Here is a 25,475-nt window from a genome sequence, read left to right on the forward strand (position 1 = left end):
CTGCCGACATCCTTGTGCTTAAATGTTCGAGAACACTCAGAAAAGCCTTGTGTTTGGTGTCAAGATCAATTGAGAGTTGCACATGCACTTTATTTTTTGCTTATGAAGGTGTACAGCTGGGTAGAATTTCAAAGGGCTTACTAAACAATTTTTGCTCCTAAAACTAGTTGTCAAAAGGTGAAGGTACTCTGTTGTACACTGAAAAACACTATTAACTCCGAAAAGAGCACACTGACAGCCCCTTAATGACTCTTAAACTACTGTTTCCAAATAACTGGTGTTAGACTTGTCTATATGTCGCTGCTTTAATTTAAAACAACAATTTATAATATTATTTTTTATAACAACAATAAAAAAAATATATTAACGACGATCACAACATTTTTTTGTTTTTCTTTCTTTTTCTTTCTTTTTTTTTAAACCCTACTATTCATTCTTGGTCATTTTGCTTTCTTTACCATACTATTATTTATTTTAAATAAGACTGAGAATTAATAAATATTTCAAGTCAATAAATTCATTCTCATCCCCCCCATTTATTGTCATCTTTCTTCCACTTTATTTTTATTTTTTAGATTCAGATTCAACTTTATTGTCATTGCACATGAAAGGTACAAGGCAACGAAATGCATAAGTAAATTTATGCACACCTCTTGCATTTTTCAGTAAGTTAGCTTGCATCATAATAATGAATATTAGTAACAAGTGTTGAGCATTGTACAAAATTGACTTTACATGAATTTTCATGTCAGCAATTGATAAACTTGTATATCAATAGCTGTACTGTTGTGATTGCAAGAAAATATGGTAGTTTAATTATGTGTGGTCTCCTGATGGGCGTCCCAACTTCTGTCAGCTGGAACACCACAGGCTGTGCCTCATCGACAAGCACTGTATCCTTGACAGTCCACTGAAGACACATTTGTATCCTGGCAACTGGCAGTTTATCCTCAGCGGGGGGCTCTACAAGTCAGGCATTCGGTGGATGGATGGTCATTAGACAGGAACTCTGAATACCTTGTTATTTGATGTTTGTCAGTATGCGCGGTGAGTATTATTGCAGTCTGATTTGATGTTGGCTTCAAAATCAAGTGAATTGTGATGTAAAAGAATGATTTTTTTTTTCCACCTAGCTCTTTTTATTTTTGTGGTGTTCCAGTGCATACGTGAGGCATGGTTTCAGTCCTCCTGTATATACACAGAAACGGACTATGTTTGCAAAGAGATACCAAAAGGTAGGATGTTCTGAAGACACTTAATGTTCATAAAAAGAATGTGTTTATCTGCCAGCGAAGTGGGTCAGATAAATGTCAGCTAACTGTAGTTAACCAATAAAAACTGATTATAATAATTTTGGATAATTGCATTTTAGATGAATAAGAAGAGTTCACTCAAAAAAGAAAGTGTACAGTTAACTCAATTTCATGTCATTCCAACTCATAGGACTTAATTAAAAATGTTTTAAACAATGTTATTGCTTCACTTTTACAAACAGTGAAAGTGAATGGTGACAAGTGGATGTCAAGCTTCTGAAATATGGAGACAGATTAGTCTCAAATATAATTCACGCAAAAAACACGATTCACACATGCGTAAACAATTTCACATGCATGAAACCTAATTCACGTACACAAAAAAAATTCACGTGCGTGAAAAAAAATATATATTCACAAAAAGCAATTCACATGCGCAAAATAAAATTATATATTCATAAAATACATTTCACAAATGCAAAACACAAATTCGTAGATATACAACTGTGCACAAAAACCTTTGAATGTTTAAAATGTACGAGTGTCTGAAGGTACAAATCGTCATTTACTACGAATCCACTCGGATTTGTGTGTGTGTGTTTTTGAGACTTTCCTGGCAGAGCTCTCTTCCCACGTGGGTCTGTCGTACTCTTTAGCCAATCAGATGCGAGCTTACCATTCAACCAATCATATCATAAGCCACTGAGAGTGCATTCAAGGAGCACGATTCTACGCACCTTTTGCGCAATATGGATTAATTAGAACGGAAATTAAGCCTTTACATCAGTAATCCCATAGACAGTAAAAGAAAACGACACAGCGACCCAATTGGAACTCAATTGAGACAAGTGAAGCCCATTTTTAGCGATTTTTTTTAGAACTTCCGTTTCTGAAGCGCAGACTCAAACTAAGATTGATGACGTCAGCAACCTGTCTGACAGATGTAAATCTTCTAGTAGCTGTGCGTGCAAACTGCCATCGTTAATCTTGCAGAGACGGTGAGCTTGAGCGGGGAGTTCTTTGGCCTGAGTGAGCAGGAGTAAGTATTCTGATTAATTATTTTGTGTATAGTATTTTTAAAATGTAACGCCAGGGCTTCTATGGGCTTCTCTCTTGACGTCTCCCCGATTGCCTGCGAGCTTCTGAATGCACTCTCGGTGGCTTATGATATGATTGGTTGAATGGTAAGCTCGCATCTGATTGGCTAAAGAGTACGACAGACCTACGTGGGAAGAGAGCTCTGCCAGGAAAGTCTCAAAAACACACTCACACAAATCCGAGTGGATTCGTAGTAAATGACGATTTGTACATTCAGACACTCGTACATTTTAAACATTCAAAGGTTTTTGTGCACAGTTGTATATCTACGAATTGTGTTTTGCATTTGTGAAATGTATTTTATGAATATATAATTTGTATTTTGCGCATGTGAATTGCTTTTTTGTGAATATATATTTTTTTTCACGCACGTGAATTTTTTTTTGTGTGTACGTGAATTAGGTTTCATGCATGTGAAATTGTTTACGCATGTGTGAATCGTGTTTTTTGTGTGAATTATATTTGAGACTAATCTGTCTCCATACTGAAAGGACAAAAAAAAAACGTAACTGTGATACACAGGTGCTGGTCATATAATTAGAATATCATCAAAAAGTTGATTTATTTCACTAATTCCATTCAAAAAGTGAAACTTGTATATTATATTCATTCATTACACACAGACTGATATATTTCAAATGTTTATTTCTTTTAATTGTGATGATTATAACTGACAACTAAGGAAAATCCCAAATTCAGTATCTCAGAAAATTAGAATATTCTGAAAAGGTTCAATATTGAAGACACCTGGTGCCACACTCTAATCAGCTAATTAACTCAAATCACCTGCAAAGTCCTTTAAATGGTCCCTCAGTCTAGTTCTCTCGGCTAAACAATCATGGGGAAGACTGCTGACTTGACAGTTGTCCAAAAGTCGACCATTGACACTTTGCACAAGGAGGGCAAGAAACAAAAAGTCATTGCAAAAGAGGCTGGCTGTTCACAGAGCTCTGTGTCCAAGCACATTAATAGAGAGGCGAAGGGAAGGAAAAGATGTGGTAGAAAAAAGTGTACAAGCAATAGGGATAACCGCACCCTGTAAAGGATTGTGAAACGAAACCTATTCAAAAATGGAGATTCACAAAGAGTGGACTGCAGCTGGAGTCAGTGCTTCAAGAACCACTATGCAAGACATGGGTTTCAGCTGTCACATTCCTTGTGTCAAGCCACTCTTGAACAACAGACAGCATCAGAAGCGTCTCGCTTCAAAAAGGACTGGACTGCTGCTGAGTGGACCAAAGTTATGTTCTCTGATGAAAGTAAATTTTGCATTTCCTTTGAAAATCAGGGTGCCAGAGTCTGGAGGAAGAGAGGAGAGGCACACAATCCATGTTGCTTGAGGTCCAGTGTAAAGTTTCCACAGTCAGTGATGGTTTGGGGTACCATGTCATCTGCTAGTGTTGGTCCACTGTGTTTTCTGAGGTCCAAGGTCAACACAGCCATATACCAGGAAGTTTTAGAGCACTTAATGCTTCCTGCAGCTGACCAACTTTATGGAGATGCAGATTTCATTTTCCAACAGGACTTGGCACCTGCACACAGTGCCAAAGCTACCAGTACCTGGTTTAAGGACCATGGTATCCCTGTTCTTAATTGGCCAGCAAACTCACCTGACCTTAACCCCATAGAAAATCTATGAAGAGTATTGTGAAGAGGAAGATGCGATATACCAGACCCAAGAATGCAGAAGAGCTGAAGGCCACTATCAGAGCAACCTGGGCTCTCATAACACCTGAGCAGTGCCACAGACTGATCGACTCCAAGCCATGCCGCATTGCTGCAGTAATTCAGGCAAAAGGAGCCCCAACTAAGTATTGAGTGCTGTACATGCTCATACTTTTCATGTTCATGCTTTTCAGTTGACCAAGATTTCTAAAAATCCTTTCTTTGTATTGGTCTTAAGTAATATTCTAATTTTCTGAGATACTGAATTTGGGATATTCCTTAGTTGTCAGTTCTAATCATCAAAATTAAAAGAAATAAACATTTGAAATATATCAGTCTGTGTGTAATGAATGAATATAATATACAAGTTTCACTTTTTGAATGGAATTAGTGAAATAAATCAACTTTTTGATGATATTCTAATTATATGACCAGCACCTGTATACAACTCATGCACAATATTCCAAGTCTTCTGACACTATACTACTGCTTTATGTGCAAAACTGATTAAATTTAAGTTATTTACTGGAAATCTTGCTTGAGCCCTGGTCACCATTGACTTTCATTATTCAGAACAGTGTAGCTTGGACATTCTGCCCAACATCTCCTTTTGTGTTCTACAGAAGAAAGTCATAAAGGTTTTGAAAGATATGTTGATAAATTGCTTTTAGATGAACTGTCACTTTCCCCTCTCTAGATTATCCTGCTGGCTTGACCTCTGTGATTTTCTTTATGAGTGGTTTAGGAGAAATCGGCTTGTCTATGTTTAACAGCACCAATCTGACCTCTGTGAACAGTCTGACTATGGCATACCAAGGCATCACAGTAATAGGACCGCAGACCTTCGACAAGTTTCAAAACCTCAAAACTCTCAATTTGGACCACAATGATCTATCCCAAGTCTCGTCAGACTGGTTCAGCCATCAGGGTACACTTGAGACACTTAGACTGTCAAATAATAAAATCACTACACTGGATCATAATTCTCTTGATGGGCTGCCAAACCTGCTCACCCTAGACTTGTCTCAGAACCAGATTCACTACATAACCCCAAGCAGTTTTCTTGGTCTCAGTAAACTGAGGCAGTTAGACCTTTCCAACAACAAACTGACACATTTGAGTATGGATGTGTTTCTTACACTTAACGGCACAAAGATCCATTTGGACAAAAATCCTTGGGACTGCTCCTGCTCTGTGAACGACTTTGCCAAATACCTTAGAGGTAAGCATTCATTTCCATCTTATACTTTTTATCTAATGCTACTGAAATATTCAGTTTTACTGTTTTACTGTATATTCTTCTTTCAAAAACATTAAAGCGTTAGTTCACCCAAAAATGAAAATTAGCCCATAAATTACTCACCCTCAAGTCAGCCTATGTGTATATGACTTTCTTCTTTCAGACGAATCCAGTCGGAGTTGTATTAAAATTTGTCTTTGATCTTTCAAGCTGTTTAGTGCCACTCAACGGGTGTTGCATGCATCATTCCAAAAGAAGTGAAATAAAAAGCGCCCATCCATTAAAAAAAAGTATCTCACGTGGCTCCAGGGGTTGAACAAAGGTCTCCTCTATTGAATCGATGTGTTTTTGTAAGAAAAATGTCCATATTCAAAACGTAATAATCACTTTAATGTAGCTTGTGCCAACAGTTGTACACGGAAGGAGCTCCGGGAGGATCACATACGAGGTCGGCATTGGGCATGCACCGGTGAGTCTCATGAAAGCCAATGTTTGTTAACAGGAACAAAGGAAGCAAAGTTTCCTTAATTTAGCAAAGGAAAACCAGTCTCCTCTTGGCTTATATCGAAATCCTCCAAAATCTTCTTTACAAATCCTCGTTTTGTACTTAGTGACCATTGTTTTGTTTTGATCTCTCCCCTGCGCTTCTGTGTTCGTCACTTCTGAGCGGCGCATGCGCATGCGCAAAGCCGACCTCATACGTCATCCACCTGGAGCTGCTTCCTTGTACAACAGTGATCGCAAGCTACATTTAATTGATTATTACGTTTTAAATATGGATATTTTTCTTACAAAAACGCATCGATTCGCTACAGGAGGCCTTTGTTCACCCCCCAGAGCTGTGTAAGACACTTTTTTTTATTTTTATGGATGGGCTCTTTTTATTTAACTTCTTTTGGACTGATGCATGCAACACCTGTTGAGTGGCATTAAACAGCTTGAAAGATCAAAGACAATTTTTAATATAACTCCGACTGGATTTGTCTGAAAGAAGAAAGTCATATACACCTAGGATGACTTGAGGGTGAGTAATTTATGGGCTAATTTTTGGGTGAACTAACCCTTTAACTAACTCAAACCGTACATTAATAATGTACATAAAGGCTTATGATAGATAATCATTTTTGGGTGGAATGTTAAATGACTTTCATAAATGCATGCAGGTCTGCAGAATGCTTCTCTTCTGCAGAACGAGATGGAGGTGTGCTGTAATAGCCCTCCTGATTTGAAAGGTAAGCCAGTATGGCAGGTCCCAGAGTGTAAAACCTTCACAACCATGAGCCCTACCACTGTGAGCCTGACCACTGGAAGTCCTGGCACCAGGAACCCTGCCACTGTAATAATAACCAAACCTATTAGAATCGGACACTCAACTTTAATCATTTTAATTGGTAGGTGGAACTAATTCATTGCCTAAATTCAACCCTCATGTCCAGGAGCTTGTGTTGAGGATGACTAACCTTTTATTATGTAACCAGTGGTACTGTGTGCCCTGGTGCTTGTCATCTGTGTCCTTTCAGTGTTGTATCACAGGAAACGAGAGAGGAAACATCTACAGGCTGTAAAACCTGCTTCAGAGAAATCCGAAATTATACAAACCAGTGAATCAACTGCAAAGAGCAATGGAGAAGAAAACAGAAAAATGAAATCTGAAATTGCTAATAAAACACACATTGCCACAACAGAGATGTTAATGAGGACACAACAAATGATGGTTGGAGATGAGAAGACATCACAGATTTACCATATTTATTCATCAGGGACATATGAAACCAGAGAACCTATTAAACGAGTGAGATCTGCTGGGCCGGTCCTGTGCAGGATGGAGATATTTTCTAAAGTGACAGAAGCAGAAGTGGCCACTGAGGAAGATGGGGTAAGGAATGATGAGTATTACAATGGATGGATGACCTCAGAAAAAGAAAAGGACAATTTATGTGTGAACACTGAGGAGGTGGAAGATGGAAGAAATGCTGCAGATGAGGAGAGTGATGGATTCATTGATGAGGTCAGTAACACCACAGACACCGTGAACTCACACAAGGAACTTAGAGAGAAAAAAGAAGATACTGATGTGAGCATTCAAGATGGAACAAGTGTAAACCAAGACGTTCTTCAGCATTTTGTGGAGAATGATGTGTTGGTTCACCTCAATGAGTTGACCACTGAAGCAGGAAGCAGTGAAGATATTCTCCAGGTAAAACATGTCACATCCCAGTCTGAGGAGACTGCTGAAAACCTGCCATACCTCTCAATCGGTGCTGAACCGGAAAACCAGACGTCTGGGGTTGATCAGAATACTGCTAAAGGAACATCTGGACCTTCAAGACCCATTTGGCGGGTACTGACCTGGCCTCCGACTGCGGCCCAGTGGAAGAAGCAGTGGGCTCAAAATCAACAAGTGCTTAATGTGTTCCCTCAACTAATATTTGTAACCGGTTGCAGGCATGACATCAGACCATTTCATCCTTGCATTTCTCCTGCAGTCCTCCCAACTGCTCCACAGTTCAATGCACGGGAGTTTCTGCCAGAAATAACGTCCCCAATAGAAGATGTCCGGGTCACTATTGATGAGGACACTTACAGGGCAAGTTTTGAGTCATCCAATCATAAAGTCCTGCATTTGAGTGCACAGGAATGCTTTTCTGATTCTAATATATCACCAAGGGAGGATGGCAGAATTAATACAAATGGGGAAACTTGGAGGTCAGGTCTCGAGTCGACCATCTTTTCTGATTTTCGAGACTTGTCCTCCAAGAACTCCCAGATTGATGAAAGCGAGGTCTGCTCTGAATTGTTCAGCATTTGTAATCCCTCATTTGGTGGCAGCAAGTCAAAGCCTGCTGCTGGAGAGGAGATCAACAACAAAGATGATAAGAAAATACAGAGCATGAAAAGAAAGACGCACAGAGTTCACCAAAGTGAGCAGGTAGCATCAGAATTGCAGAAGCAGTCCAGGAGAGCGGAGAAAGCTGCACGGAGAGCTCACAGAGATCGACGAGAGGGTCAGATGTGTGAAGGCTCTGACTTGAGAGTGCCCCCTTCGGGAGGTTCTCCAAAAGATGACAGTCTGTTGCTGGGGAATGAGTATACCTTTATAGACCTGCTACATGAGGTGGTGGAAAATCATGGGCGCTGGACTCGAGAAAGGTGGAGAAAAACACAAAAAAACAAACACAAGCTCAAACAGAGTCGTTAGGTGTCAGATGTTACAAATTATATGTATGTATGTGTGTTTAATTGTTTCGTGTGTGTGTGTTGTGGTGTCTATGCCACAAATGTAAAAAGAAAATTAATTTAAAATATAAAAACAAAAATGAAAGATTATTAAATACATCTCAAAATAATCAGTTCTTCAGCTCCGTGAAACCTGCAAAACACTGTAAAATGTGATATGTAAAAATGAACATGGTATGTACAGTATTTTCTATAACAGACTCGTACAGACATTTGGTTTCACAATTGACAGATTTTTACTGCATTATTAAATGCTAAATAAAATCTATCCATTTACACATCAACAAAGTATCAAAGTGTCTATTGGTAGGAAAATACTGGCACATTTTTCTGGCTGCGTGCAGCATTTATTGATTCATTCTTACATGTTAGTACAGACTTCATTTAAGAAATTGTACAAAATGTATAAGTTCATGTATTAAGCACAATCCAAAAACAGGAGCCAGCAACTGTAAACATGGGTCTCTGACACATTTGGCAAGATAAGGACATGCATGGTCCATGTTTTTCTAAAACTACTGAAAAAAATAACAGAAATTTTGTAAATCACAGCAGCTTTGATCAGCTGATCAAGATATAGGTTTTAAATCTTAGGGATCTAGTAAAATAGAAGAATCTCCAGGCTGATATTTTTAACATGCACATTATGCATATCCTTTCCAATTATGGCTGGAAATTTAAGAAAACATTCAAAAAAAAAAACATTCCCAAAGCAATCTGCATGAGAAAACAGCGACTGATGGACAGCGTAGCTGACAATAGCTTAACACAAGCAAAAAACATTAATGTAGTCTGATGAACTGTACAGTATTCTACCCAACACATCAAGGGTTGACACCTCCATTTACTACTGACAGACTGACAGTCTTGGAGCTAAGCAATAAATAAACTGATATGCCAGATCAATAGAAGCCATATAAGGCTGAAAATGCCTTAAATATGCTGTAAACATGAATAAAGAATTATAAAGTATTTTTAAAAAATAAAACATAATAGCTACAAAGATTCCTGTTTCATTGCTTTAACTGTCATCTATCACATCTCTTTGTGGAGACAGACAGGTAAGAATGATATGAAAGGAATTCAGTTTAGCTACTTTGCACAAAGTGGGCATTCACATTTCTGTTCAATAAAAGATGAATACATCTGTCTGTTAAGACAACAGATTAAAATCAAGAGCAGCTTTCCATGATAGCTTTAAATGTCACCTCCATATACTGATGGAAATGTCAAATTAACAATACAGATGGCAAAAACAAAACAAATTTAAATGTATTGTTAAATGTCAAATTTGTAATGTTTTCCTTATGTAGTTTAAAGGGTTACTATGTACTGCTCTATCAACAGAGCTTAGTGCAATAAAATCAGCAAATTCAAATGATGTATATTTTCTCTCGTGCACTCACTATATAATATTTATATAGACATATATAGCTATACCTTTTTGTCCTAAATGAGCAGTAACATACATTGACTGTGCACACTGAAATAAAAAAAAAAAGTAACTGAATATTTTTTTATAAATACAAATGCTGAATGCGGTTGTAAAGAGAAAACAAACAAAAAACACTTGTTAGCTTTGAAGCAAAATGCCACCGAAAAACAATGGTTACCAACAGTGTATATTACATATAATATTTTCTATTGTATAACCCAAACATAATTCATAAGTTTGACACCAAACCTGTTTTAATATTGATCTTATGTATATTACCATTTGGCATCTCTTCAATGCTGTAGAATAGGTTCCATTTTTTTGCAGTAAATTTGACATCGTACGGCAAAGAACTTGATCTAGCTTCTGTTCTCAGCACATGTAAACTGGTGTATGATACCATTAGTAGTGATAATTGACAGTGATTTACAGTAAATCATCATGGTGTTCAATCACATGTAAAAGCTTTAGTTTGAGATTAGCAATTTCAAATGTAAAACCCTTTGTGCTTTGAGGAATAAAACACAAAATACTGTGAATACCAAGAAGTCACTGAGCATGTAAAAGAATATGTGGCCAAATTATATACAAATATATATTAATATATACTATATTCGTGCTATACAAGTACAAAATATAGCACTGATGTAAACTAATTCTGTTCAATATCATACTGAAACACCTCACATGTATGACTATCCAGTGTTCTGGTCCACTCGGGTCAGCTGACTGATGTAATAGTTGTTTTTTTTTCCTTCGGCCTTTAGCTGCCCTCTTGAATACTGCTTCACGTAATGTTTCTGATATATACTGCCCTATAAATCCAAAGTGCTTGGACAGCTTGTTTGGTCCAGACTGATTCAACACCTCACACTTGCACTGAGCCAAGTCTCAAATACAAAAATGTAATAACCAGCCACATTCCGAGAAGTTTGAAATGTGCCACGAGATTCTGTATGTCTGTGTCATAGAAAAGAGCAATCTGTAAAGTGTTTCAGTTATACAGTTACGCCTATTTGGCTTGGTTGGGCAGCTTGGGTTGTGAATGTGTTGGCACATGGGTCGTGTCTGTCACTCTTCATGCAGCCTGTAGCAGCTCAAGACGGAGGAGGGAGGGAAGGATGGTTAACGAGAACTTCTAGTTCCTACAGATGGGTCTCATCCCTCGTCTCAGGTCCATAGTCTTGATGTAGCTGCACTCCGGCCGGAGCCCCTGGGAGATTCTCAGGGACGTGTGCCAGCGGATCAGAACGGATTATGTAGCTAGAAAAGGGTGGAAAACAGGTTGTATATTTCAAAAACAGCCAGATGAACCAAGCAGACTGTTCAAGGAGCAAAATGTATTTGTACAGCCCAAAGTTCATGTTAGTAGCATAACCGTAATGCAGAACAAGATACAGTCCCACCCCAAACTTATGCCAATGGTTGAGCAAGAAGGTAATATGATTGAAATAATGCTGATGATGGTTTGACTATTTTAGTGCAAATATCCTGTCTTGCTGCCAATGGCAATTTACACTCTACCCACCGCTGTCTGGATGAGCCAGACAAAACTGACACGAGCGACCTGAGCTTCAGTCTGCCAGATGAATTTCCAGTCACATTTTTCTCCCCTTTCTCATCACAAATCAACTTAGAGAGGCATTTATTTTTATTGAAAATGAAGAAAAATATTCAAAAAGTGAAAGTAAAGTGCCAAAGGGGTATGTCATTGGCCTATAATAGTGGTGACCTCACACTGTAACTGCATACTGCTTTATAATGTACTGTATGATGTACAGTATCTGCCACTATTTACACTAAATAAATAGCATAAATTAAGTAGCATTTAACACTATTTGAACTTAGGCAAATAGCCTTGGACCAAAAAAAAACTCACTATATATATTTTAGTATTTAGATTTTATAGTCTTCGGGAATTATTTTCTTGTCACATTTAACTGGGAAAAGAGTATATTAACATACAAAACTGCACACATTTTAATACATGCCACTTACACAATGTCATTGAGTTCTAGAATGGTGTCCGGAGGAGGATTTATCAGCACATATGATAACGTGTTCTGATTATCATTCATTTCATCTGCAAGAGAAACAAAACACAGTCACTATTGTATTTAACCTGTATCAATTCTTAATATTCCAAAACATTTGTGTAACAAAGTTCTGAGAAATTATCAGTAACATTTATCTCTGTTCCTACTGCAGATAATAAAACTATGCTGTTGACTGAGTCAGAATAGCCAAAAAGAGCAAAATATATTGAATAATAAAACATGGGAGGCAGTTGTTGTGTACCCACTGTGTTAGGATTTTGTTGGCTGGGTTTCTGAGACTTTGTTGTATTTTACCTGCTTGCAAATGACTGAGAAGTGTGAACCTTTGCAGGTCTGTGAATAAGGGACTCAAGACTGGGACAAAGTGCCTCTGCTTCTTCAAACCCACCTGTTTGAGCCACTTAATGCCAGGCCAGGTAAAAGAGAGAGAAGGGCTAACCGTTACTGACAGGGCATGGCTGCATTTACGGAACGCCCATGCAACCGCAAGCGCTCCCCATGCGCGGACGCATGCAGACAGGGTCCGCATCCACCCACGCATTCAGTCTCTCAATCCATCCATCAGTCTACTGCATCATAATCACAGTTGACCCACTGAACGTTGATCATTGCCATGCCAACATACAGCTCCAAGTCAGCAAACAGTAAGACCGACACACACAGATATAAGCATGCTCAGAGGATCTGTCAGGCCCACCAAGCCAAGGCTCGACCAATCAGAGTGAAGCAAAAAACATTAGTAGTGTGGGATTGGGAGGAGTCAATAGCCAAATGCTAATTAACCAATTACAGTAATGGGAAACCCAAATACTTCTCCCAGTATCACCCCATTAAGAAGAATAAAAAGCTGAGAAACAATGCTGTAAATCAGTACAAGCAGACTTATAAGTGTATGCCTAAATACCTGTGCTAGATGGACCCTTCCGACAAAGACTGAATGCTTTCTACTCCACTCTGTCCAAACATCCTGGAATCAAAAGCCCTCACTCATCATGTCTTATATCAATGCTCAGATGCCAGTGAGTACCTGCAGTACCCTCTGTCATGTAAGTACCCTCTTCAGTTCGTACCAGAGGAGAAAAAGACAACTACATCACTAATTTAACTATGAAATCAGACTTCATTATTTCAGAAACAGGTCAGCACTGCTGTCAAATGACATTGATGATCAGGAGCATGTTTTTGCAAACATAATGAGAGGTGTGATACTAGCCATGGCTACTAGCCATGTAAAAAATACAAAGTATGCATATATTGTGTATTACACTCAAACACAGTCTATGCATAATGAACTTGTACACTTTATCCATAATTGCATTTAAGTCATAAAAAATGCTGTACTTTTGCTTTACTTTTTGCATTTATGTACAGTACAAGTACGAAATAAGGTACAGTCATCACTGCTAAACAAATCCTGACAGGGTGATCAGGATGGTGACAAAAAGGTGAAAGTTTTTATTTTACAATAATGACTAGCTGACTGAAAAAAAAATGGATTTGAAATATTAATTTGAGTTGAAACAGCTGGGACAACAATAAGTTAAATAGCTTCTTGATCATTATCTTAGACTGGAGAATGCTGCAATTGACCAATCAGAATCAAGTATTCCAGTGAGCTGTGTAATAATGAATTTTACACAAATGCAAATTCGATTATAATGAAATCAGTTGGCTTTACAGATAAGCACTAGGGCCGTTCAACCATGTTTCTAGATCATACTCATTTTGTCCAGTGTCATTATAATGTCAACGGCCAGCAGTTTCCTGCGGTCTGTTTTTAATAAGATAAGAAGGCTCATGGGGCACTGACCAGCCCACTGATGATGTCATCTGGAAAAAATGTAGAAATCGGAGAACTGTAGGCAGCAAACTTCAGACATTTGAATGTAGCTTTAGCAAGAAACTGTCAGCCTGGAAAATGTAAGAATAAAAAAAAAACACTGAATAACACTGAATTTTGAATCTAAAAGAAAATAAATGTAAATAAATAAATAAATAAAGGCCTATTAAAGGAATAGTTCAGCCAAAAATGAAAATTTCCTGAAAATGTACTTGCCCTCAGGCCATCCAAGATCTAAACAAGTTTGTTTCTTTATCAGAACAGATTTGGAGAAATCCATCATCAAGACATTTTACACCGTCACTTCTGGCCAAAATATTAGTCCCTAATCCATAATAACACTTCCTTCCCCCTTTGACCCTTTTGATTAAACATACCAACATATTTGTTTAGAACTGTTCTGGACCGTTTTCACTTTTAAACAGTGTTTGATCTTTACTTATTTATTTCCTGAATTAGACAAGATGACTTTCACTGGAGAAAGCAATATTATTGATTAGAGGTTTCGTATTTTAGCAGGAAGCTTTTCACTTCACAAGACAATAACTGATGTTTTTATCAGCTGTTTGGACTCTCATTCTGACGGCACCCATTCACTGCAGAGGATCCACTGGTGAGTGAGTGATGGCCTGAGGGTGAGTACATTTTCAGCAAATTTAAATTTTGGGGTGAACTAGTCTTTTCAAACAGCACAAAGCATTTTCATTAGACTTTCAGTGCTTATCCTAATAAATACAGACTGCTGATGCTGTTCTAATCAATGTCACTGGACAAACTGAGCAAATTGAGTGGAGTTTCCTATTTACTTCAGTCTCCAGAACATCAGGTTCCAGATCGACTGGAACAATCCTATACCACAGGAACAATGATGCTGGGTGCATTTACCTTGCAAATATCCTAGATTTACTCGGTTCATCACATCACTTGCAGTTAAATTAGCTACGTCCTCTACAGCGTGCAGGGAAAAGACCATAGCAGAAAAAGATAAGAAAGAAAAGGTCAAGCAAGCAGCAGAGAAAGCAACACTTTTTTTAAAAGAGAAAGATCAAGAAAAATTCACCATGCAAAAAACACATTCTTAAAATATCATGAATAATCCTTCATGACTGCTAATGTGTACATCTCAAGGTTTACATCACATTTTAAAGACAAAGTGTGTACATTTCTGCGCAAGATGGGAAAGGAGGTAGTTTTAACATTAAAAACTTTAACTTTAACTTTCGTATTCAGCAGTATTTCTCAGGGTTGACAAGTGAAAAATTAGAGAATGATTTTTTGCAACATGGAGTATAGAAAGGGAGTAAAGTTTGGTGAATACAGAATGAAAGACAATGCAGAGCACACGAAGCACAAGTTGATGATGAGCTCTGATCCTTAAACAATAAATGATATTCATTATGACACTATAAAACCCACCTGCTATAATAAATGAAATATTTCTTCAGTAGCCCTTACGAAAAAGAAGTTTATTCAAGTGTGCTATTAGTATACTTCTTTTAAACTAAAAATAGGAAAGCATGCTTTTAGTTTACTTTTTATGTACTTCTCAGAAATGGGCTTTATGTACTTCTCAGAAATATACTTAAAATGACATTTAAGTATACTTGACTTATACTTACAAAAAGTCTAAATATACTTGAACTTTACTTAAGTATACTTAATAAAATAAACTTGAAGTATACTACTTTTTGGTAAGGGAGATCATCTACAATATACAGTTAGGTCCAAAGGCTTAGGACTACTAAGAAATCTTTTTTTTAATTTCTTGAAATACCTTCTGGGAAATCTTTAAATAAATAAATAGTACAACAAATTTGTCACACTTTCTGAATCACTAGTCATATTAAGTAAATTTGTAATTATGTGATGCGTTGAATAGAAGGTCAGATGCTTTGCTTCCATTGAAATTCAAGATGCTTTTTGGATCATTTCAATTCATACTGGAGTACCTGATCATTTGGATCTAAAAATGGTTCAGAATTCGAAAATAGAATTATTTAATAATAGAAGTATTTTTACTAGTGGCCCCAGACCTTTGGACCCCAGTGCATATCTTGGAAATATAAATATTTGTCCTATAGATAAAGGAACATTAAAAATACTCCTTTATGCAATGATTTACATGAATGCATGTGATCTATATTTTGTTTCTCTTTAATCTGGCATTTTCCTGTAATCTTTTAAAAAGAATGTTTCAGGAGAATGATGATTAATGCAGGGGACACCATTATATGATTTATAAAGAAAGACACTGATAACAGATCTCAAGCATTTATAACGCACTATATCAAAAAGACATCAAGGTAAGGGGTTCTGAACCTTCAGTATTTTCATAGGCTGAAACAGAAATACTCACTTCCCCTTGTCAAACTCACCGTATCCCACAGTGGGCAGCCCTAAGTGCTTCATGCGGTTCTTCACCAGCTCTGACAGCTCCTGTCTCTCTGAGCGCCGGTACAGATTTAGGCGCTGTTGATTGATGCGTTCAACTCGACTGGGCGGTTTGGTGTTTTTTCTGCTCAGCCGTCTCGCCCACTGCATGCTCTTCTTCCGCAGGAGTGGGTGCTCTGATTGGTCGCTCCCTGTGGAGTTTCTGTGGGCGGTTTTCTCTTTCCAGGATTCCCCGCGGTCCCGCGGGTCCTCACAGTCCTCCACAGACACCTGGACTTCAGCATGGAAACAGGTTGTCAACAGGTTAACAAGGTTCATTGTCTGATGGCTGAAGTCATTATGTTGTACTTTTTTGTACCAGTTTATTAGCAGTTGAACATCTTTACTCTGGAAAGTAGCACTAAGTAATTACACATATTTTTAGCTGACTCTAACTCACCCGCTGACAGGATGCCATTAGACTTGTCTAAGTTTAAGGCACATTTCTAAAGTTTGAGGTAATTTTCTTTATATAATTTTTGTATAAAGAACTTCAAAATTTTATTCATTAAGGATGCATTCAATTGATCTAAAATGACAGTAAAGCCATCTCTACTGGTAGAAACTATTTATATTTCAAATAAATGCAGTTCTTTTGAACTTTCTATTCACCAAAGAGCCCTGAAAAAAATGTCACGATTTCCAAAAAAATATTATTTTATTATTAATATTAAATATTCCATTAAAAAGTGCTCCTATTATGCCATTTTGAGTATTGCCTTTCATGCAGTGTGTAGCTGTATGTGAATGTAAACAATCTGCAAAATTGTAAAGCCGAAAGTGCACAATAAATACAGTTATTGTCTCCCAAAAGAAAGAATTGACTCTGAACAGCCTAAACGAGCCGTCAGTAATTCAAATCCTACTTGCATAATACCTGCCTATGTTCTACGTTGGCCAGCCGCAAACAACCTGACCCCGCCCTCAAGCACATCATTTTACTGGCGACTGCTTCTCTAATCTTGGGGAGTTTAATGTGGGATTCACAGAACGCTTGCTCTGGAAAGATGGCTCAGTTCTCAGTTTAATTGGACCAGCTGGCTCCACTGAATAACAACCTGTAAGTATGATAAATAATAAAATTTTATATTTTTTATAGAGCATTCAATACAGAACTATGGCAATGGGCATATTCTTTCTGACACACACTGTGCGCGGTAGACCAGTCACAACAGACTGGGCCTTCTGACCAATCAGAGCAGAGTAGGCTCACAGAAAGGAGGGGCTTAGAGAGACTGAATCTTAGAACTGCTTCAAATGCATTGGAAAATAAGAACTCCAAATGCATATTTTGAGAAAACAAAATAATTTTTTGACCTTGCATGTAAACCTATTGTAGGAGACTCCAAAAACAATATTAGGAACTTTAAAAATAGCATAAAAGGGGCAATTTAAGCAGCACAACTGTTTTCTAAATTGATGATAATAGGATTTTTTTGAGCACCAAATTAGCACATTAGGATGCTTATGAAAGATCACATGACACTGAAGACTGCAAAAAAATAATAAATACAAAAAATAGAAAACATTCATTTTAAATTGCAATTTTACTAACAGACAAAACATTAACAAATCTTACCAACAACAAACTTTTTTAACCTCTTACACATATGGTAGTGTAACTCATATATAATACAATAGCTTTGCTTAAAAATATATATTTTTTTTCAATTATTAATCATTATTATTAAAAGCATTTAATAAAAATATTTATAAATGTTTGATTTAGCTGTAGTACAGCTATAATAAATTCCAATTATTTAATTAAGTATTTTTTTCCTTTTTTTTCCCTCACAGAGTATAAATGGATATTTACAAATAAGAATATACAGCTGTTTTTTATATTTTAGAAAGGAATCCTCATATTTGGGGGCCCTTAGCATCAGAAAGGTATTCTTTGGTACCAGTAGCATATAATGAGTGAGTGTAAGTAATGGATGTTGGAAAGACAACAAACATTTATTAGCAAATTATACAGATCACCAGTAGCATATAATGAGTGAGTGTAAGTAATGGATGTTGGAAAGACAACAAACAGCTGGAACACAGCATAATTCCATTAACATATGATAATGTAGTTGAGAAATGGAGTGAAATCTGTATTCTTACCTGTTTGCAAACCTCCTTAAACTGGAAAAAGCAATAGATGTGAATGATCAAAATGAGAAATGATTAGCACAAGGACTGCATAAGCTTCAAGTCACAACACACCTAATAAGGCAGCCAGCAAAGCCATGATATTGCTGTAAATCTTCAACACTGAACAAGATTAAGTAAAGGCCCAGTGATAGATCGTATCTGCTGTGCAAGCATCTGGAACCGGATGAGCGAATTCAGCTGTGTCTGATATCTCTGATCTCTCCCTCTTAATCTCATCTTACCTCTGAGGAAGAGAACATGTGAGATTCAGTGCGGTATATCCCAATGGGAATTTCTGCACTGGATGAACACAGCTTCTGGAACAGTCTTCCGTACGTCCGGATCCATAGGTCCTCTTCCGTTACCTTCATCTGTTTCAAAAGTGAAGGATGAAGCTCACTGAGAAACATCCAGGCCATATTTTACTAAACTAAACTAAAATGAATAAAACAAAAAATAAAATATCACATATAACTCTGCCTTTGAAACATGATGATATTTTTAAACCGTATGTCTCAATTCAACACTGCAGTCAGCACCAGCAGATTTGTGGGTGGACAAGGTCAATTGACCAGCTTTATGCATTTTAACTGAAACAATGGCTTGCATAATCTATGTAAACAATGGCACGCAATGATGCCAGACATACTGGCTGCTGAGGGTGTGTGGGTGCATTTTTGTTTGCGATTACACTTACAGCACAGAGGTAGCCAGAGCCCGGGGTGGTGTCTAGACCCAGCAGGAGTCTTGCAATGAGAATCATATAGTCCTTCACAAAAGACTAGAGGATAAACAGAAACTCTATAAACACAGGAACAGTCCACAGAAAGCACACAGATGATCTCCAGACCTCACACGATCAATAAAGACCCCACAGAGACTCAGTGCCTGAGGGGAGCATAGCAGGATCACAACCTACTGCAAAATGCCACTCAAGATTCTCTGTTCCTATCTACCAAAAATAAAAAAAATAAAATCTGCCTTTGGTTTCGAGCATCAAATGTGTGGAGATACAAAAATAAAACACACTTTTTTAATAATGTTATCTCTATTTATTACATTTCTTTATTATATTATATTTCCTGGCAAGACCAAGACAAAGCTGTATGACTGACAGCTCATCAAGTTATGTTTCCTACTGTATATAGTGGTTTTCTCTATGGTCATAACATGCATATAGTACTATATTAATTAATTTATATACTTTGCTATGATGTTGCTTAAATTGCAAGACTTTTAAGATAATCATTATTGATATACAGAGTCATGTACTTATACATAATTATACATTTTAATTTTACTTTATACGTTTTAATGTGTGAGGGACAGTGACACATTCATGTGAACTTGAGTTTCTTATCTTTAACACTGGCTGAATTTAACTTAATGATTTTGTTTGACAAATACTGTAATACTGTAATTTTCAATAATTAGCAGCCCTCCCTTTGAAGACCCCTAACTTAATACTTAAAAGAATAAACATTACATATACATACATACATACATACATAAATACACTACTGTTCACAAGTTTGGGGTTGATAAGACTTTTTAAACTGTTTTTGCAAGAAGTCTTTTGTTCTCACCAAAGCTGTATTTATTTTATAAAAATACTGTAAAAACAGCAATATTGTGACATATTATTACAATTCAAAATAACTTTTTTTCTGTTTTCATAAATTGTAAAATTTAATTTATTCCTGTGATGCAAAGCTGAATTTTCAGCATCATAACTCCAGTCTTCAGAGTCACATGATCCTACATAAATTATTCTAATATGTTGATTTGCTGCTCAATAAACATTTTTATTATTATTATTATTATTATTATAAATGTTAAAAACTGTTATGCTGCAAACTATGAAATTTGATGAATGATTTGATTAACAAATTTTTTTAGAACAGCATTTATTTGAAATAGAAATCTTTTATAACATTATAAATGTATTTATTGTCACTTTTGATCAATTTAATTTGTCCTTGCTAAAAAAAAATATTAAATTCTTTAAAAATAAAAACATACTAACATACCCCAATTTTTGAACAGCAGTGTAAATATATATTTATAAATATTAGAGTGCCACAAGGTGGCGCAAGATTTTACATAGAATTAGCAGAAGTTGCAGCTGATCTATTACACACCTGGTAAAGAAGAGTATCCAGCATGCTAATACTGAACACTCTGCCTGCAGCGAATGGGAGGCGGAACATGAATGCAAGATTAGAGCCCTTATCTCTCTCTATCTGGAGAAAAGAGAAAAAGATCAAGACAAAAGATTGATGGCTCTTTCCACAGCTGATGATTTAAGATTTTCAGACCATCTGGCAATCTGTGATACAGCATTATCATAGTTTAAGTATTTCATCCATTTGAGGCATGCAATCACCACAAATACATCATATTTACTCAGAAACATTCCAATGGACCATGTCATAATAAATGTGTAGCATTCAAGCAAAGTTATTACACATCAGAGAAAAGTCTGAAATGTATTATAGTTAGTCCTGGTTAGAGTAGTTAAATTATTTACTTGCAAGGAAGTAAATCTATAAATCATTATTGGAGTCCTAAAGTCTGAGATCACACTGACAATCTGGGACTCATTTTGTACTTGGAAATAAAAAAAGTTTTTAGATAACTTATTATTATTTCTGAACTATTTCTAAATCATGTGACATATGGTTTTACAAAATTCAAAACAGAAACAGACTTTTGGACCCCGATGTAAGTCAAATGTTGTGGTTGTTTGGATATGACACCTTTTCGAGTTTTGAGAGAGCCAGGGAGTAGCAGTCTTTGGCACGAAACTGCATGAATCTCATATTAGAAGGATGGGTTAGCTCAGTGATTATGCTGAGACTAGGAAACAACCTAGTAGAGGACACAGTAACAGGAGAACAAAGATGAAAATGAAGTTTTGCAGGAAACTCAGCCAACAAAGTAATTAGTATCCAATGCCATTTTCAACTAATGTAGAGAAAGACATCAGCTTGAAGACAATTAGCTGAAGTTATTATTGTCTGAGCATAAAACGTACCTGAACATGGTCTGCACGTTGACTATGGTTTTAGCATCTGCCATGTAGTCTTCCTCTGCACTCATAGTGCTCTCCTTATCTACCACTACCAGGTTATCAGCGTAGATGATGCCACACTGCAGCAGGTTATCCAAACTATGACAGAAACCAGCACAAATTGACCATTCAGACTGGACTAAAACTGATTTCATGTTGTTTATGTATGCTGAAATGTTTAAAGACCTACTTGTCAATGGTACCAGCCATGTAGTACACCATAGGGAAACAGCAGATGGCTTCAAGAAAATGATTATCAGGCCTGGAAACGGAGGGGAAGAGCAGTTTGACAATGCTAATCCACTCACAGCTGCAGTTAAAAGTTCTTAAAGGTTTTGGACCGGCAAACAACCTTATAAAAATGTATTCTCAGGCTAAAAGCTTGTGAAAAATGCATAAGCAGGTAATTGCAAAAAGCCTTTTGACATATCTCAGAGTTGCCATGGAAACTCTGGGGAAGAATCTACAATTGTGTACACTATTTTGTATTACTGAAAGGAAGAATATGTGGAGCATAATGAACAACACTTTTGAAAGCGTTTAGCATTAGAGAGCAAGATAATACATTAAGATTTCAATCTAATGCATGACAGAGTGTGAACAGTCGATAAAGAGATTTGTTTTTATGCAGATGTGCCTGGAAGTATTTTTAATTGGTAAAGTCAGGTTAAGCAAAGCTTTTGACTGATTTTCGAAGTCTAAAGTCATCACTATGAGCAATAACATGCGGTGAAAACTGATGAGGCAGCTCGCTCACGGATTATCCAACAGCAGCACAATGGGATTCAGCTCCTTCCGGGGTCGGTAATAGGCACGCAATGGCACTATGAAGTTGTACAGGCCATTTCCTGCTGTTTCAGCAGAAACAATAATCAACTTGTTTTTGAAACCATATGCCTTGGCGTCTTCAAAGCTATTGTGCCGACAACCCTGCACATAAAAACAAGTAAAGCATTTAATGGACTGAAATAAAGGATATCAGCTCTAAATGTATGAACATATAATGCCATCATACATTTAGAGCTGATAAGTACACACGCGCACACATGCGCACACACACAAACACACACACACACACACACACACACACACACACACACACACACACACACACACACACACACACACACAAACCTATACACACACACACACACATATATAAATATATATAAATATATATATATATATATATATATATATATATATATATATATATATATATATATATATATATATATAATGAAATGAAATTCTTAAATACATCATAGAATGTTGCAATAAAGGCGCAAGGAAATCAAATCAATAAATAATATAATGCATGAAATAATGCATGGAATGTGTATGTTTACTTAACAGTGTATGTAAACTATTAATATCATTTATTATAATATTATATAATAGTGGACAACATCAATATATCATGAAACTGAAAACATCATGAAGTCATCATGGATTCAGAAAATTTAAGCATAATGAAAAGTGAGTTCAAAGAAACAGTGTGTGAAATGTACAGGTGCATCTCAATAAATTAGATTGTCGTGGAAAAGTTCATTTATTTCAGTAATTCAAATCAAATTGTGAAACTTGTGTATTAAATAAATTCAATGCACACAAACTGAAGTAGTTTAAGTCTTTGGTTCTTTTAATTGTGATGATTTTGGCTCACTTTTAACAAAAACCCACCAATTCACTATCTCAACAAATTAGAATATGGTGACATGCCAATCAGCTAATCAACTCAAAACACCTGCAAAGGTTTCCTGGGCTTTCAAAATGGTATCTCAGTTTGGTTCACTAGGCTACACAGTCATGGGGAAGACTGCTGATCTGACAGTTGTCCAGAAGACAATCATTGACACCCTTCACAAGGAGGGTAAGCCACAAACATTCATTGCCAAAGAAGCTGGCTGTTCACAGAGTGCTGTATCCAAGCATGTTAACAGAAAGTTGAGTGGAAGGAAAAAGTGTGGAAGAAAAAGATGCACAACCAACCGAGACAACTGCAGCCTTATGAGGATTGTCAAGCAAAATCGATTCAAGAATTTGAGTGAACTTCACAAGGAATGGACTGAGGCTGGGGTCAAGGCATACAGACGTGTCAAGGAATTTAGCTACAGTTGTCGTATTCCTCTTGTTAAGCTACTCCTGAACCACTGACAACGTCAGAGGCGACTTACCTGGGCTAAGGAGAAGAAGAACTGGACTGTTGCCCAGTGGTACAAAGTCCTCTTTTCAGATGAGAGCAAGTTTGTATTTCATTTGCAAACCAAGGTCCTAGAGTCTGGAGGAAGGATGGAGAAGCTCATAGCCCAAGTTGCTTGAAGTCCAGTGTTAAGTTTCCACAGTCTGTGATGATTTGGGGTGCAATGTCATCTGCCGGTGTTGGTCCATTGTGTTTTTTGAAAACCAAAGTCAGTGCACCTGTTTACCAAGAAATTTTGGAGCACTTCATGCTTCCTTCTGCTGACCAGCTTTTTAAGGATGCTGATTTCATTTTCCAGCAGGATTTGGCACCTGCCCACACGGCCAAAAGCACCAAAAGTTGGTTAAATGACCATGGTGTTGGTGTGCTTGACTGGCCAGCAAACTCACTAGACCTGAACCCCACAGAGAATCTATGGGGTATTTTCAAGAGGAAAATGAGAAACAAGAGACCAAAAAATGCAGATGAGCTGAAGGCCACGTCAAAGAAACCTGGGCTTCCTACAACCTCAGCAGTGCCACAAACTGATCACCTCCATGCCACGCCGAATTGAGGCAGTAATTAAAGCAAAAGGAGCCCCTACCAAGTACTGAGTACATGTACAGTACATGAACTTTCCAGAAGGCCAACAATTCACTAAAAATGTTTTTTTTTTTTTAAATTTATTTTTTTTATTGGTCTTATGAAGTATTCTAATTTGTTGGTGGCTTTTTGTTTAATGTGAGCCAAAATCATCACAATTAAAAGAACCAAAGACTACTTTAGTCTGTGTGCATTGAATTTATTTAATTCAGTAGTAGTTAATAGTTTCACAATTTGAGTTGAATTACTGAAATAAATAAACTTTTCCACGACATTCTAATTTATTGGGATGCACCTGTATATGTAAAATGAAAAGTGATCTAAAATATGACAATACACATTTCTTTGTACTTTTATGTATTTATTGCTAAAATGCATGATGTATCTAATTATTTATTTCATACTGTTAAATTCCTCCATATAAATACATTACCATTACATTAGTCAGTAAACACTTCACAATTTCTCTTTCATCAAACTATCCCAATGGATTCAGTTGAATCGCTATCAGTATTTAAGGGTGAATTAAGAATTATAGACTCACCTTGTCAAGTCGTAGGCAACAAAATGGCGCCTTCTGTTGCAAAAGGTGACAAAGAGTTGGGGAGCTTCCAATGTAAGGGGAGTTTGGAGGATAGCCTCTAATCCACCTTTAAAAAGCAGAAGAATATAAAATGTAGCAAGACTGCTTCAATTTAATGCATATACAGTACATGAACTCTTAACTGAGATGATCTACAAAGGCTTCATTTTTTAAAGCATTGCATGTAAATGATCAGTAGATGGCACTGTGAGAGCACTGAAGATTCAGCAGCTCAGTACAGCAGGGATCTTCACCAATTCACTCTGCTCACCAGAGGAAGCATTAGAAAATACAGGAACAGAACAGAGTCCTGCGGCGAGAAAGAATCAGTGCTGCTCTGTAAGAGATTTAGTCTTTATCAAGCAAGTGTGTGTGTGTGAGAGAGAAAGAGAGAGTGAGAGAGTGAGTGCACGTCTCCTCTGGCTCTGATTGACGTGCAAACGCTGTAATTATTCTGCAGCATGATCGCTGGTGGGGTGATAGCAACTTATATGTTTAAGGTTAATCTGATCTTCCTGAAAGCTATAAAATGTAAATCACACTAGAGAAAAAAAAATAATTGTTTTATTCAGCAAGGATGCATTAAACTGTTAAAGTGTTAGTAAAGACATTTATAACATTTGTAATCTTCTTTTTATTA

At 36.9% G+C, this 25,475-nt stretch overlaps 2 protein-coding genes across 11 annotated transcripts in view; one reads left to right on the forward strand and one right to left on the reverse strand.

Moving 5' to 3' along the window:
* Nucleotides 1-387: 387 nt before the first annotated feature.
* On the forward strand, nucleotides 388-9,183 carry LOC109062455. Of its 2 annotated transcripts, XM_042756753.1 has the most exons (5): nucleotides 388-1,047; nucleotides 1,134-1,235; nucleotides 4,714-5,238; nucleotides 6,420-6,647; nucleotides 6,735-9,183. In XM_042756753.1, the coding sequence occupies exons 1-5, from the start codon at nucleotides 1,029-1,031 to the stop codon at nucleotides 8,453-8,455; spliced, it is 2,595 nt and encodes an 864-aa protein (XP_042612687.1). In that variant the 5' UTR covers nucleotides 388-1,028; the 3' UTR covers nucleotides 8,456-9,183. The 2 variants fall into 2 exon arrangements, with proteins under 2 accessions (XP_042612687.1, XP_042612686.1); XM_042756752.1 differs by having other exon boundaries at nucleotides 388-1,235.
* Nucleotides 9,184-10,669: 1,486 nt separating this feature from the next.
* LOC109062450 (potassium channel subfamily T member 1-like) overlaps nucleotides 10,670-25,475 on the reverse strand; it is a 90,674-nt gene continuing 75,868 nt past the window's right edge. For 4 of the 9 annotated variants that reach the window (XR_006160102.1, XR_006160106.1, XR_006160109.1 and 1 more), the window contains 13 exons: nucleotides 24,797-24,902; nucleotides 22,225-22,397; nucleotides 21,658-21,729; nucleotides 21,432-21,566; nucleotides 21,154-21,265; nucleotides 20,536-20,637; nucleotides 19,092-19,175; nucleotides 18,637-18,765; nucleotides 18,365-18,385; nucleotides 16,201-16,491; nucleotides 14,711-14,773; nucleotides 11,927-13,042; nucleotides 10,670-11,191 (listed from right to left, as the gene is read on the reverse strand). Coding sequence is in view for 1 of the 9 variants with exons in the window: in XM_042756751.1 (XP_042612685.1) it covers nucleotides 11,074-11,191; nucleotides 11,927-12,011; nucleotides 14,711-14,773; nucleotides 16,201-16,491; nucleotides 17,248-17,254; nucleotides 18,637-18,765; nucleotides 19,092-19,175; nucleotides 20,536-20,637; nucleotides 21,154-21,265; nucleotides 21,432-21,566; nucleotides 21,658-21,729; nucleotides 22,225-22,397; nucleotides 24,797-24,902 (1,477 nt within the window). In the remaining 8 variants the exon portion in view is untranslated. Of the gene's footprint in view, nucleotides 11,192-11,926; nucleotides 13,043-14,710; nucleotides 14,774-16,200; nucleotides 16,492-17,247; nucleotides 17,255-18,364; nucleotides 18,386-18,636; nucleotides 18,766-19,091; nucleotides 19,176-20,535; nucleotides 20,638-21,153; nucleotides 21,266-21,431; nucleotides 21,567-21,657; nucleotides 21,730-22,224; nucleotides 22,398-24,796; nucleotides 24,903-25,475 lie in introns of all 9 variants that reach the window. The other 5 variants (XR_006160103.1, XR_006160105.1, XR_006160104.1 and 2 more) reach the window with 5 other exon arrangements.

The sequence above is a fragment of the Cyprinus carpio genome, chromosome A5, assembly GCF_018340385.1.
Source record: "Cyprinus carpio isolate SPL01 chromosome A5, ASM1834038v1, whole genome shotgun sequence".
Classification (NCBI taxonomy): Eukaryota; Metazoa; Chordata; class Actinopteri; order Cypriniformes; family Cyprinidae; genus Cyprinus; species Cyprinus carpio.

Coding starts and splice junctions, on each gene's coding strand:
- LOC109062455 (XM_042756752.1), top strand. CDS start 1,112: ATGATTTTTTTTTTCCACCTAGCTCTTTTTATTTTTGTGGTGTTCCAG. Junction 5,239..6,419: donor CTTTGCCAAATACCTTAGAG/GTAAGCATTCAT, acceptor AAATGCATGCAG/GTCTGCAGAATGCTTCTCTT. Junction 6,648..6,734: donor AACTTTAATCATTTTAATTG/GTAGGTGGAACT, acceptor TTATGTAACCAG/TGGTACTGTGTGCCCTGGTG.